This window comes from Dendrobates tinctorius, unplaced genomic scaffold (genome assembly GCF_039654945.1).
Source record: "Dendrobates tinctorius isolate UK_male_01 unplaced genomic scaffold, ASM3965494v1 ptg000257l, whole genome shotgun sequence".
Classification (NCBI taxonomy): Eukaryota; Metazoa; Chordata; class Amphibia; order Anura; family Dendrobatidae; genus Dendrobates; species Dendrobates tinctorius.
In genome coordinates this window covers 2,061,138-2,076,849 of record NW_027361924.1, presented here as the reverse complement: position 1 = coordinate 2,076,849, position 15,712 = coordinate 2,061,138, and the positions used below count along the sequence as shown (strand labels likewise).

Below are 15,712 nucleotides of genomic sequence, written 5' to 3'. Positions count from 1 at the left end.
GCCGCAAGGCAATCTCCTCTGCAGTCTCCTCTACAGCAGATGAAGAGCAGGAGACTGCAGAATATGAGGATCTAGATGTCAGCAACGGAGAGGCAGAAATCTGACTCCTAACACATAGGCCTTGTGCCCGCCTTTCCCTCTGACGCAACTCAGCCAACTTGAGGTCATCTACCTGCATGGATTCGACCGAGGAGGGAGACGAGGACCCGGCAGGACGGGGACTAGTGGACCGGTTGGAAAGTGAATCCGGTCTAGTGGACCTCCTGTCTCTCGCTGACTCCCAGGCGCGTTCCTGGAAGTGCAGGTCAATGCGGGTGGCCAGCGAGATAAGGTCCTCCAGGATGGTCGGGGTATCCCGACCCGCGAGTTCATCCTTTATTCTGATCTAAAGACCGTGCCAGAATGCCCCTACCAATGCCGTGTTATTCCACCCAAGCTCAGAGGAGAGAGTGCGAAAGCGGATCGCATACTGCCCGACCGTGAGAGAACCCTGATGTAGGTTAAAAAGAGACTCGGTAAGAGAGGCTAACCGACCCGGCTCATCGAAAAGAAGACCGGAAGACTCGAGACAATGGGGTCGTCCCGTTCCCAGAGAGGGTTCAGCCAGGACAGGGCCTCTCCCTCCAGATGGGACATAATGAAGGCTACTTTGGCCCGGTCAGAGGGATATTGCTGAGGCAACCATTCAAAATGGAGGCTACACTGATTTAAGAACCCCCTGCAGAGCTTGGGATCGCCATTAAACTGAGGTGGCTTGGCAAGACGGGGTGCCGGGAGAGCTGTAGACACGGGGGGGGGGGGGGTGGAGTCGGGAGCGCGGCGGCAGACTGGAGGACCAACAAGCGGCTATCAACGGAGGCCATATAACTCAAAATATGGGCTTGAGCATCTCATTGCTGACCCAGCTCTTGTTGAAGACTGGCCAGTTGAGTAGCATTTCCAGGATCAGCCACCTGCAGGGCCGACAAATGGGTGTCCATAGACTTCATGACAGACATGATGCGTCCCTGATTCTCCCATAAAAAGAGCAACTCCTTTTGGGTAGCAGCAGAAGTACCGACGGAGTCCATGGCCTGATCGTACTGTTACCACTGCTGGTTAGGTGAGGAAAATCTCCAGGAGTGGACCCTCTGGACCGTGGCACTGAGGGGCCCCGGGCGAGTTGCCAGGTGGAGCCGACCCCTATACAGGGATCGTTTGGAGCAGGCCCAGGGGTTCGGGTACCACGGTAGCCGGTATTGAGAGGGGAGGCTCAGAACGGACTGGAGTAGGAGCACGAGACTGTAGAAGGTAGGACCAGAGAAGGATTGCAGGGCCGGACCACGGATAGCAGGACAACGCAGGATCACTGGAGACAGGACCGGAGTAGGACTGCGGGACTAGAGCATAGACAGCAGGACGGAGCAGGAACACGGGAGGCAGGACTGGAGTAGGACTGCGGGACTGGAGCACAGACAGCAGGACGGAACAGGAACACGGGAAGCAGGACTGCGAGACTGCAGCAGGAACCACGGAATACCGGGCTGCGGGAGACCAGTGAGTACACGAGGGAGCAGGGCCCAGTGTGCTAGCAAACACGACGATCAGGCGCCTCCCTCAAAGGGGAACGGCCTGATATGCCCCTGTCTGGTCTGCCATTGGTCTGATGGTGCTTCCGGGTCAGGGCATCGCTGGAGCACAAGTGACAGGAGAGAGGCGCGGCCGCCGCCTGCGGCGTATGCACATTGCATGCCGAAATGCCGTCGGCCGCGGACCTGTCAGAAGGGACTGCCATGGCTGTCGGGGGCTGGGGGCTGCAGCGCCGAGCCGAGGCCGGGTGAGTATACAGTGGCGGCATGACATATATATTATCTATCTATTATTTATCTATCTATTATCTATATATCTATCATCTATCTATTATATATCTATCTATTATCTATCATCTATCTATCTATTATCTATCTATTATCTATCTATTATCTATCTATCATCTATCTATCTATCTATCTATCTATTATATATCTATTATCTATCTATCTATTATCTATCTATCATCTATTATCTATCTATTATCTATCTATCTATCATCTATCTATTATCTATCTATCTATCTATCTATCATCTATCTATCTATCTATCTATTATCTATCTATCGTCTATCTATCTATTATCTATCATCTATCTATTATCTATCATCTATCTATCTATTATCTATCTATCGTCTATCTATCTATATATCTATCGTCTATCTATCTATCTATTATCTATTATCTATCTATCATCTATCTATTATCTATCTATTGATGTACCGGTGTCAGTATTACACCGGTGTCCGCCCCGCTTGTGTCCCCGGCTCCTCGCTGATCTACATGCTGACGCCTCCTTACTGTACAGTAATACTAATGTCCCTTTGGCCGCATTTGATTTCAATTACAGCTGAGCCCATAATTACACAAAGCTGAAAGCAATTAAAAAGTAAATTCTATTTAGTGCGTTTTCTTTCCAGATTTTGTTGGGTAACTCTTAAAACACACAGAAATCCACAAAATGTACAAACTAAGAAATTGTTTACCGTTCCCCGAAACTGTTTATTTTAGTATGCAGATGCTTGTGGGGAGGACGCACTATGTGGCGGCACAGAGACAGCGCTGACGTCAGGGTCTGGTGGCAGACAATCTGGCAGAAATCACATGGGGGGTGGTCTGGTCACCTATTCTTTTGCACACACTGGGGCCACCTTGCTGATCTTGCTCATGGGTGGATCCCTCTTTGGACCCGCCTTAATACACTAATTAGCATAGTGCCCATGAAGCTGCTATAGGGCCCACAGAAAAGGGGGCCACCGCTCATGTTGGCTATATACTGGTTTCCTACATGGGGCAGACATATTGCACTTACAGGGACACGGAGATAAAGGGGACGAGAGCCACCTTCTTCTTGTCCAATGACCATCGGGTGCTTAACTTGCTCATGGGCGGATCCTACATTCAGGACCTATGTAATAAATGACCACAAAGGGGCAGAGAGTCGAGTCCTCTGGGCCGAGGGATGTCACTAACAGTGTCCTTGTACTTAGGAGACTCGTCCTATAAGCTGCCGACATCGGGTCAACGAAAGATTTGCTTAAAATAGTCTAAGAGCAAAAAATAAAATAAAATCTACTAAAGTAAAAGGTGAAATGTTTAATGCGTGAATATTTCATCCTAAATCTAAACATAAAGTCCAGAAAATCGCATTGTAGGATTTTTACATAATTAATTTGCATTTTATTGCATGAAATAAGTATTTGATATAATAGAAAACAGAACTTAATATTTGGTCCAGATACCTTTGTTTGTAATTACAGAGGTCAGACGTTTCCTGTAGTTCTTGACCAGTTTTGCACACACTGCAGCAGGGATTTTGGCCCCCTCCTCCACACAGGTCTTCTCCAGATCTTTCAAGTTTCGGGGTTGTCGCTGGGTAATATAAAGTTTCAGCTCCCTCCAAACATTTTCTATTGGGCTCAGGTCTGGAGACTGGCTAGGCCACTAAAGGACCTTGAACTGCTTCTTACAGAACCAGTCCTTAGTTGCCCCTGGTTGTGTGTTTTGGGTCATTGTTATGCTGGAAGACCCAGCCACAACCCATCTTCCGCGCTGTTACTAAGGGAAGGAGATTGTTGGCCAACATCTTGCAATACATGACCCCATCCATCCTCCCTTCAACACGGTGCCCCCTTTGCAGAAAAAAAACACCAAAGAGTGATGTTTCTCCCATCATGCTTCATGTTTGGGATGATGTTCTTGGGGTTGTACTCATCCTTCTTCCTCCAAACACGGCGAGTGGAGTTGATAGCAAAAAGTTCTATTTTGGTCTCATCTGACCACATGACCTTCTCCCATTTCTCCCTTGGATCATCCAGATGGTCATTGGTGAACTTTGAACGGGCCTGGACATGTGCTGGCGTGAGCAGGGGGACCTTATGTGCCCGGCAGGATTTTAATCCATGATGGGGTAGTGTGTCACTAATGGTAATGTTTGAGACTGTGGTCCCAGCTCTCTTCAGGTCACTGACCAGGTCCTCCCATGTAGTTCTGGGCCGATTCCTGACCTTTCTCAGAATCATCCTTACCCCAGGAGGCGAGACCGTACATGGAGCCCCAGAGCAAGGAAGACTGACAGTCACCTTGTGTTTCTTACATTTTCTAACAATTGGGCCAACAATTGTTGCCTTCTCACCAAGCTGCTTGCATATTGTCCTACAGCCCGTCCCAGCCTTGTGCAGGGCTACAATTTTGTCCCTGGTGTCCTTAGCTAGCTCTTTGGTCTTGGCCGTGTTGGAAAGGTTGGAGTGTGATTGATTGTGTGTGGACAAGTGTCTTTTATACAGGTAACGAGTTCAAACAGGTGCAATTAATACAGGTACTGAGTGCAGGGTAGGAGGCTTCTTATTGATAAAAAACTAACAGGTCAGTGAGAGCCAGAATTCTTGCTGGTTGGTCGGTGATCAAATACTTATTTCATGCAATAAAATGTAAATGAATTATGTAACAATCCTACAATGTGATTTTATGGATTTTATTTTTACATTCTGTCTCTCACAGGTGAAGTGTACCTACGATAAAAATTACAGACGTCTCCATTATTTATAGGTTGTAAAACTTCAAAATCGGCAGAATATCAAATACCTATTTTCCCCACTGTTTATCTATCTATCTATTATCCATCTATCATTTTTCTATTCTATATCCAACATCTATTATCCATCTATCTATTATCTATCTATCATCTATCTATTATATAGCTATTATCTATCATCTACAGTATATATTATCTATCCATCATCTATTATCTATTATCCATCTATCATCTCTCTATTATATAGCTATTATCTATCATCTATATATTATCTATCCATCATCTATTATCTATTATCCATCTATCATCTCTCTATTATATAGCTATTATCTATCATCTATATATTATCTATCCATCATCTATTATCTATCTATTAGCCATCTATCTATCAGCTATCTATTATATAGCTATTATCTATCATCTATCTCTATATTATCTATCCATCATCTATTATCTATCATCTATTATCCATCTATCTATTATCTATCCATCATCTATCTATTATATAGCTATTATCTATCATCTATCTATTATCCATCATCTATCTATTAGCTATTATCTATCTATATATTATCTATCCATCATCTATTATCTATCTATCTATCATCCATCTATCTCTATATTATCTATCTATTATCCATCTATCATCTATTATCCACCATCTATCTGTTTATTGTACACAGAGTTCATTCCGCAAGGTCCTGATGGAAACAATATAAATTGTGCTACAATGGAACAAACAAAGGCCCCTCATCACCGCTGCTGGCTCCCACTCAACCACCTTGATGGTACGCTGGGCGCACCCTGGATGACATCACTTATTTTTTTGCAGAGCGCTGGACAGGAAAATGAGGCACATTGTTCCATGGAGAGGACTCACTCCATCGACCATGACTGAGCGGGCACAGCAAGAGCCCGGCCGGGGGGCTGCTGCGGTTTACTGGAAGGCTCCGAAGGGGCGACTCCGTGTTTTCCTGCAGGCCCAAGGCTGGTGCTGGATATTCAGTGGCAGATGACGCCAGTTTCGGTGGAATCTGTGCCCACTGGGCCACCAATATGACCCAAGGGCCTGGTGGGCCGGAGATTACCTGGGGAGATCCTTGCTTTGCCCCATCCTCAAAATATAAATCGCGGCCACTGATCCCAGGCGACCGCGCCGATCCCCCCCACACACACACTGCGCCGATCCCCCCCACACACACCGCGCCGATCCCTCACACACACACCGCGCCGATCCCCCACACACACACACTGCGCTGATCCCCCACACACACCGCGCCGATCCCTCACACACACACCGCGCCGATCCCCCACACACACACCGCGCCGTTCCCCCCCACACACACACCGCGCCGATCCCCCACACACACACACCGATCCCTCACACACACCGCGCCGATCCCCCACACACACACCGCGCCGATCCCTCACACACACACCGCGCCGATCCCCCCCACATACACACCGCGCCGATCCCCCACACACACACCGCGCCGTTCCCCCCCACACACACACCGCGCCGATCCCCCACACACACACCGCGCCGTTCCCCCCACACACACACCGCACCGATCCCTCACACACACACCACGCCGATCCCTCACACACACCGCGCCGTTCCCCCCCACACACACCGCCGATCCCTCACACACACACACCGCGCCGATCCCCCCCCACACACTGCGCCGATCCCCCACACACACACTGCGCCGATCCCCCACACACACCGCGCCGATCCCCCACACACACCGCACCGTTCCCCCCCCCAAACACACCGCGCCGATCCCCCCCACACACACACTGCGCCGATCCCCCCCACACACACACTGCGCCGATCCCCCACACACACACCGCGCCGATCCCTCACACACACACCGCGCCGATCCCCCCCCCACACACACACTGCGCCGATCCCCCCCACACACACACTGCGCCGATCCCCCACACACACACACTGCGCCGATCCCCCACACCGCGCCGATCCCCCACACACACACCGCGCCGATCCCCCACACACACACCGCGCCGATCCCTCACACACACACCGCGCCGATCCCTCACACACACCGCGTCGATCCGCCACACACACACAGCGCCGATTCCCCCCACACACACCGTGCCAATCCCCACACACAGGGCAGATTCATTATTACATTGGCGCCTTTTTTTTTTTTTTATTTGCACCTTACTCTTCTTCTTTGCTTTCACCTCTTTTTTTACGTTTCTCCATTGATCTTTTATTTTTTTCAGTTTTCATCTGATTCATCAACGGCAACTATTTAAAAAAAAAAGTCACAAAACTTGGAGCAAACGTTCTCCCGCCCTCGTCCTAGACTTACGAACACCTGGATTATTTTGGGGGTTTTTTTAGTGCATTTTTGCGACATTTTAATTCATCATGTCAGTTTTGTGCTAAAAAATTTGCAAAAAAAAAAAAGGGTTAAAAACAAAAATATTGGCCCTGATGCCTCATTTATGGGGGGGAGGGGGGGTCATTTTCTATTTTTTTTAGTTTTTTGTTGCTTTGCGCCAAATTATTGAAATAGCGCAGGCGGATCGCGAGTCCGGAATGCTGTGCAATTAGTTTTTTTCTGTATTTTTTGGAGGAAAGTTACATGTTTCGTTGAAATGATGCAAAAAAAAAAAAAGTAGCTTAGATCTCTTGGAAGGGGAAATGGAGGACAATGATCCGACACGTGACAGAAACAAGTGACAGGACGACAGGGAGCGACCACCCACTGACTGGATAATCTCCCCGGGGTTTCTGACTAGATTCCCCCCTTCTCCAGGGTGTAATATCCCGGTACTCTGGGGACGTGCAGTCTCCCCTCCCGCCCGGTGTCCGTCCTGCCGGACACTGAGGGCTCCGCTCCACTGCACAAGGGAGAAGGACAGGTGACGCATGCGCAGTGTGAGGCACAAGATGGCGGCGCCCAGCGGCGAATCCCTGCTGAGGAGAAGGAAGGGAAAAGAAGTGGAGGCTGAGGAAAGGAAGGAGCCGGAGGAGAAGCGGCATGGCAGTCACAGGGATTCCCTGCTACCTGACACTTACTGGCTCACTAGGATAGTGTTGCTGAGAGCTGTGGCGGCCATATACTGTGAGTGTATATTGTGCACTGTATACTAGTGTGTATAGATATATAGGTATATAATCGTCACTGACCCCCACCACACTTCACTGTAGGCGTCACAAGCCCCCACCATCCTTCATTGTAGGCATCAAGAGCCCCCCGCCATCTTTCATTGTAAGCATCAAGCCTCCAGCCATCTTTTGCTGTAGGCATGACGAGCCCCCCCCGCCATCATATACTGTAGGCATTACAAGCCCCCGATATCCTTCGCTGTAGGCATCAGGAGCCCCCGCCATCCTTCACTGTAGGCATCAGGAGCCCCCACCATCCTTCACTGTAGGCGTCACGAGCCCCCGTCACCCTTCACTGTAGGCGTCACGAGCCCCCGTCACCCTTCACTGTAGGCGTCACGAGCCCCCGTCACCCTTCACTGTAGGCGTCACGAGCCCCCGTCACCCTTCACTGTAGGCGTCACGAGCCCCCGTCACCCTTCACTGTAGGCGTCAGGAGCCCCCGTCACCCTTCACTGTAGGCGTCAGGAGCCCCCGTCATCCTTCACTGTAGGCGTCAGGAGCCCCCGTCATCCTTCACTGTAGGCGTCAGGAGCCCCCGTCATCCTTCACTGTAGGCGTCAGGAGCCCCCGTCATCCTTCACTGTAGGCGTCAGGAGCCCCCGTCATCCTTCACTGTAGGCGTCAGGAGCCCCCGTCATCCTTCACTGTAGGCGTCAGGAGCCCCCGTCATCCTTCACTGCAGGCGTCAGGAGCCCCCGTCATCCTTCACTGTAGGCGTCAGGAGCCCCCGTCATCCTTCACTGTAGGCGTCAGGAGCCCCCGTCATCCTTCACTGTAGGCGTCAGGAGCCCCCGTCATCCTTCACTGTAGGCGTCAGGAGCCCCCGTCATCCTTCACTGTAGGCGTCAGGAGCCCCCGTCATCCTTCACTGTAGGCGTCAGGAGCCCCCGTCATCCTTCACTGTAGGCGTCAGGAGCCCCCGTCATCCTTCACTGTAGGCGTCAGGAGCCCCCGTCATCCTTCACTGTAGGCGTCAGGAGCCCCCGTCATCCTTCACTGTAGGCGTCAGGAGCCCCCGTCATCCTTCACTGTAGGCGTCAGGAGCCCCCGTCATCCTTCACTGTAGGCGTCAGGAGCCCCCGTCATCCTTCACTGTAGGCGTCAGGAGCCCCCGTCATCCTTCACTGTAGGCGTCAGGAGCCCCCGTCATCCTTCACTGTAGGCGTCAGGAGCCCCCGTCATCCTTCACTGTAGGCGTCAGGAGCCCCCGTCATCCTTCACTGTAGGCGTCAGGAGCCCCCGTCATCCTTCACTGTAGGCGTCAGGAGCCCCCGTCATCCTTCACTGTAGGCGTCAGGAGCCCCCGCCATCTTTCATCCACATTTCACAGTACAAACAATATGAACGTTTTCAACTTTAAAGGGAATCTGCCACCCCATTTTTCGAGTATCAGCTGCGGCCACCGCCATCAGGGGCTTATCTACAGCATTCTGTAATGCTGTAGATAAGCCCCCGATGTAACCTGAAAGATAAGAAAAACGAGTTAGATTATACTCACCTGGGGGTCGGTCCGGTTTTGGTCCGATGGGTGTTGTGCTCTGGCGCCTCCCATCTTCTAACAGTGACGTCCTCTTCTTTGCTGCCTGTCGTGGCTCCTGCGCAGGCGCACTGCTCTGCCCTATTCAGGGCAGAGCAGAAAACTGCAGTGCGCAGGCGCCGGACTTCTCCGGGCGCCTGCGCACTGCAGGACTCTGCCTGGCCCTCAACAGGGCAGAGCAGTGCGCCTGCGCAGGAGCCACGACAGGCAGCAAAGAAGAGGACGTCACCATTAGAAGATGGGAGGCGCTGGAGCGCAACACCCATCGGACCAAAACCGGACCCAGACTGCCCCTGGGTGAGTATGATATAACTCATTTTTATTATCGTTCAGGTTACATCGGGGGCTTATCTACAGCATTACAGAATGCTGTAGATAAGCCCCTGATGGCAGTGGCCGCAGCTGATACTCGAAAAATGAGGTGACAGATTCCCTTTAAAGCTCTAGAAAAAAAACAAATATGAAGAACCACAACCTTTCTGCAAGAGACATTAATTTTTGGTCTCTGCAATAAGGCTACTTTCACACTTGCGTTTTTTTGCGCTGCGTTTTTGCGCATAAATGCGCAGGCGTTTTTCCCCCTATATTTAACATGGGTGCGCATTGTCATGCGTTTGTACGCGCATGCGTTTTTTTGTAGTCTGCGTCTGGGCGCACAAAATGCAATCCTGTTGCATTTTTTGTGCGTCCGACCTGTCTCAAAAAAACGCATGCGCACTAAATTCACCCAAAACCCATTAAAGTCTATGGGAGCGCTGACGTGCGCATAGTCATGCGCACGTCAGCGCAATAAAACGCATGCGTTTTTTTTTTTGCAAAAGCCATGCGCAAAAAACAAGAAAACGCATTAAAAAACGCATGGCGCGTTCTTATGCGCGTTCAAAAAAGCGCAAGTGTGAAAGTAGCCTTAGTCAGGTAAAAAGCAAAAAGGGACGTAATCGGAGACATCACAAGCCTCCGCCATTCTTTGCTGTGGGCATCACCAAACCATTGCCATGTATCACTGTATTCAGGGTGCTCTCTTCAGCGTGTGCTTCGTTCTTCCTCCTGCAGGTACACCAGAGACACTCGTCATGCAGGGGTGAATAATTCGGAGACTGCAGCAGTCAGTAAAAGCGACACTTGTGTAGGATTTGTAGAAACCTCTTGTTGTGTTAGTTGTAGTTCAGCTCTTTACTTTGTTCTTGTCTATTTTGGATAATCGTTGTCCTCTTTCCTGAGATGGGTGAAGCACATATATGTGACGGACGATCCCGCTCTCTGGATTTTCAGCCTTCGCTGTGGATTTGCTGAGGGTCACGTTGGTGTTTAATGAAAACCATTTTTGCAGCCGTGATTTCACATGAGGGACCTGCCGAGTGGACGAGCGCCGCATCTCCTGGCGGAGGCAGTGATTGCACTGGAACATTCCTGATAACCCCGCCAGCTCCACGGGGATGTTTACTTGGCACGTGCCCCTCTCGATTACCCCCCCCCCCTATGATTCTGAACGCTGTCTTGAATTAGGAACCTTAAACTGGGCAAAATATCGTAAGCAAACCGACCTCACATGATGCATTCCTGGCCCGATGCCCCGTCCGAGGGAATTATTCACATTGTACGGGGACAATAGCAAATCATTTTGCAGATTCACCAGTCTTTATATTATCCCCTTCCTGACATGTCGGGTTTTTGGTAAACTAACAAAGTTCTTTGGTGATTTTTCATTTTTATGCAGCAAATCTGCATTAAAAAACGCAGCGAAATCTGCTTCAGTGGATTCAGACGTTAGATTTGGAAAGATTATTATTATTTCAAGCAGAAACGCCTGAAGAATCAAAATGTTGCTTTTCCTCACACACCCCACCATGTATTCCCTCTGAAATGCCGAGGAAACTTATTCAAAGAATATTTGCAGCAGTTTTTCATAGCCGAATCTGCTCCAAAATCCATCTAAAAACTCTGTGGGTCAAAAGATCCGAGGGTGAATACGGACATCAAAGATTTGTTGCAGATTTTTTGTTAGGCTGCAAATCTGTTCCAAAAACCGCACCAGGATCCTCACGTGTTACGGATTACAGATGGAGATTTTGCTGCTGATTTCAGCCTGTACTTTACAAGGGAACAGATTTTGCCCATTCTTGTCAAGCTGCTGTTAGAGTTAAACCTCTTAATGAGTGGCCGATTTGTTAATATTTTTTTTGCTTTTTCTTATCAGCAGCCATCGTTTTGGATTTTTTTTCCATTGTTTTGGTTATTTGAGGAATTTTTTTAAGCAGAACAGATTTTAATATATATTTTTAGCGCTATCTTGTATGTGTAAATTATTGAATCATTTTATATAATTTTTGTTTGCGATATAAATATTGCAAAAAAAAAAAAAATTGGCTTGGTTTTTGTTTACATTTTTTACTGTTCGTACTTCCCATTGTCATTATTACGGTCATTCGGATACTTTATCTGTAATTTTTATATAAATAATTATATTAATAAAAATGTATTCTATATAGAATTTTTTTTTATGTAGAATACATTTTTTTTTCTGTAGATGTTTTATACATGTTTTTATTTTTTACATCATTTGTCCCCCAAGATATCGAAAAAGATTTCCGGAGAATACATTTTTTTCTTTTATTGTTCCCGGCTGTAACTGGGGCATCCATAGGTGCCCCGGTTACAGGGAGAAAAAACACTCCCTTGACAAGGCAGGCCTGGCAGAGATAATTAGGGTCTGGTAAGACCCTGCAGCTCTGCCAGGGTGGCAGAGACCAGAGATCACGTGATTGCCAGGTCCTACCGAGGCACAATCCTTTGTGCATATTTTTCACTGTGGATTTTAGTCTTTACAGTACATAGAGTAAAATCTGCGCTAAAATCCGCAGCAGAATCTGCATCAAATACACTTGGATTTTTTTTTTTCATATCTAAGACAGAAAGCAGATTTTGTTAAGGGCGCTAATACTTTGTCAAATTTCCTTACAAATTGTCAATAATTGACTCTTTGCTGCACATTTTGCACCCGGTGCGGCGCGGCACGACACGACAGCTGTACTTGTGTGACTTGTGTCCTGGGCGTTCCCGCGGAGGACTGCTCATGTGTGGAGCTCCTTCATTACAGAGGAGAGGAATTTGCGCCGTCCCTCCACTCTCCTGAGAGCTCGTGTTAGAAATGTGGCGGAAAATCAGATATTCTCCCCGCGACGAAAAAAGCTAATGTTCCACCCCAGCTGCTCCAGCTGAGAACAGCTTGAGATGGGAACTGGGGGGGGGTGCAAAAAGGGGTCCAAAATTGACCCTTTTAGAAAGCAGTCAGGCTATTGTGTGAGAATCGGACGGAGTAGGGGGTGCCCTGATTTACACCAGTCTCCATTAGTTAGTTCTTGGGGTATTGCTGTCTCTTATTACTACGACATACCCTGAAAGTGGAAGTTTCCCTCCTGGTACTTCCAAGATTTGAAGGTACAGCAGCACTTCGGAAGCAGAACAGGTCCGTATATAGAAGTGAATAGCAGATCGCTTGCAGTACCATTCTCGACCACTACATAGCGTATGGCGCTGTGCCACTTCCTGTCTTCTTCGATCATATGATCGGTGATCATCACTCTTTAAATCCCAGAAGAATCCCTTTAGGGTCTTCGTATAAACATGCTGATTTAGGTGGGGTCATTTAAACAATTTTTACTCCAATGTCCGTAGAAAGAAAGAAAGATCGGGCATGTTGGATGTCAGCATGCCCAGTCCTTTTGATGTAAAGGGGAAAAAGCTGCCACCAAATGTGTCCACATTGGGATGTTAGTAGTACAGGACTGTGACAGCCAATAAGGCTTATGAAGATAGCTGCCACCCAAAATCTAAGAGCAGGAGACAAGAGGAGCACAAAATTAGAATAGAGTCTCATATTTTTTTTATTCATTTTTCACTTTTGGGGTTGGAGACAGCGCTAGTTCCCCGATAACTTAAATATCTGGCATAAGATTCACTGCTGAAGCTTTGACGTCGCCTCATATTATCACATGTTTGGCAAGTGTACGATTCTGGACTATCTTCTAGGAAATCTTGCGGAGTATGGCTCCTGTATTAATGGAACTATAGGAAGTTTTACGTAAAAATTCCTAGAAGGCGGCAGCCGTGTCTGCGCCACGATCATTACATCCTTATAACGGAGCAGACATCGGACTCTTGTGTTCCCGTCAGTCCAGCTGATCTATGTGCATGAACTATACGACTCTCCTCCTAAAATCGGCCGCCCCACTCCCCTTCTCCCCGCTCTCTTAATTGGCCGTGGTTTCACGCAGCTCTTGAGAAATTTTATTGAAATAACCGTGGAAAATGATATTTTTGGTGAACGTTCATGTTCATAATTAAAATTGGAGCTTAAAAAAAATAAAAAGACTCCGATGTAAATCCTTTCGGAGGCCTCCGTCTTCCGCCGGTGATTAGCGGGGAGAGCGCTGTTGTGTCTGGGTGGCATTTGGTGCAAAAATGAAGCAACTTTTCCAAGTAAAAGTTAAGAAAAAAATCTCCTGTTTTGTGTATACAGCTCCCTGTGTAGATCCTGTTGCTATCCTCCCTTCGATCTCTGCTGGGGCGCAGACTGCCCAGGGTTCCTTTGTAGACTATCACCATGGACACACGTCGGTCTGCATAGGAGCTGCGTACATAAAACGGTAGGAGATTTTTTAAGCAGAATTGTTAGAAAAGATAGAGCCCCCCCACATTGACCCATCCATTTTTTGTCCTACTATGTCTTGGCCTCTCTTTTTGAGGCCTCCTAGATATTTTTGTAGCCTTTGTTCTATGTTCTGGGATTAGGATGATCGTGGATGATTGTACGTCGTGTTTCCAGATCGTGCACAGATAAATGCCCACGTTCAGCATTTAGCGCCCGATGATCTCCCGGATGTGTAGGGGGTTCCCGCCGCCTCGGATTTACTGTTATTACAGGATTATGAAGATTTATTTTTATTTTTTTTTCTGCTGATGTCGGGGCTTAAATAGATCATGGCTGAAATGATGAAATAAAATACGGTGAAGAATAAGTTGACCCAAGGAACCGGCACATAAAGGATGAGCTGTACACGGGCACGGTGCCGGAGATCCACCCTAGCTATGATAATGGGGTGAGAAGTCTCAGTTCTTCTACCCTCCCTGATTCCTCAATGTGTCACTGGCAGCGTCCACAATAAGGGTCACTCCACAGTTTCCACAAAGCCGGTGCATGCAAACACATGTACAGCTCAGAGATGACATGCTCCGGGCACCGTGTGCTACTCCATAACTCGTGATAGGGCATTTTATGGGACCATGGTTTTGCATTCTTTGGGACTGTTGTTTGTGCCCTCTAAAGGACCTCTGGCCACCCTGTGGGACTGTTGTTTTGGGCCACCCTGTGGGACTGTTGCTTTGGGCCACCCTGTGGGACTGTTGCTTTGGGCCACCCTGTGGGACTGTTGCTTTGGGCCACCCTGTGGGACTGTTGCTTTGGGCCACCCTGTGGGACTGTTTGTTTTGGGCCACCCCGTGGGACTGTTTGTTTTGGGCCACCCCGTGGGACTGTTTGTTTTGGGCCACCCCGTGGGACTGTTTGTTTTGGGCCACCCCGTGGGACTGTTTGTTTTGGGCCACCCCGTGGGACTGTTTGTTTTGGGCCACCCCGTGGGACTGTTTGTTTTGGGCCACCCCGTGGGACTGTTTGTTTTGGGCCACCCCGTGGGACTGTTTGTTTTGGGCCACCCCGTGGGGCTGTGTGTTTTGGGGCCACCCCGTGGGGCTGTGTGTTTTGGGGCCACCCCGTGGGGCTGTGTGTTTTGGGGCCACCCCGTGGGGCTGTGTGTTTTGGGGCCACCCCGTGGGGCTGTGTGTTTTGGGGCCACCCCGTGGGGCTGTGTGTTTTGGGGCCACCCCGTGGGGCTGTGTGTTTTGGGGCCACCCCGTGGGGCTGTGTGTTTTGGGGCCACCCCGTGGGGCTGTGTGTTTTGGGGCCACCCCGTGGCATTGTTTTGCATGCTACCGGACTGCTTGGACAGTGTGGCTCTTTTGTGGGTTGATCACGTTCAGCTGCCCCCCTGGAAGTCATTGCGGTCCCTCTGACATTAGGGCCACACACTGTCTCCTCTGTAGGATCCTGTTCCTCTGCAGGCTTAGTACGTTCAGTCCGGGCACATGATCCTGTTATGCAACAATCGGCAGATACTTCTCTGAATTCCCCTAGCAGCTTTCAGCATTGATCTTGAGGAAATGGATTTACTGGACGTCTCTGCCTTGTGCTTGTGTTTTGGGTAATATCAGTCTGTCTCAGAAAATTATATTCTGCTTTAATATCCCAATTGATGATCCCCTCGCCCCATCTGCTCTACGCCTTTTATCTCTAACCTCCTCCTTCGGCCTTTCACAGCTCACTAACGCTCCCACACATGAAGGCGGGAATATGCTGGACCTGATCTTCTCCC

General features: G+C 48.9%; 1 protein-coding gene across 2 annotated transcripts in view; it reads left to right on the top strand.

Moving 5' to 3' along the window:
* The first annotated feature begins 7,361 nt into the window (after positions 1-7,361).
* LMF1 (lipase maturation factor 1) overlaps positions 7,362-15,712 on the top strand; it is a 229,513-nt gene continuing 221,162 nt past the window's right edge. The window contains exon 1 of one of the 2 annotated variants that reach the window (XM_073558439.1): positions 7,362-7,700. In XM_073558439.1, coding sequence (XP_073414540.1) covers positions 7,505-7,700 — 196 coding nt within the window. In that variant the 5' untranslated portion in view covers positions 7,362-7,504. The remainder of the gene's footprint in view (positions 7,701-15,712) is intronic. The other variant, XM_073558440.1, reaches the window with a different exon arrangement.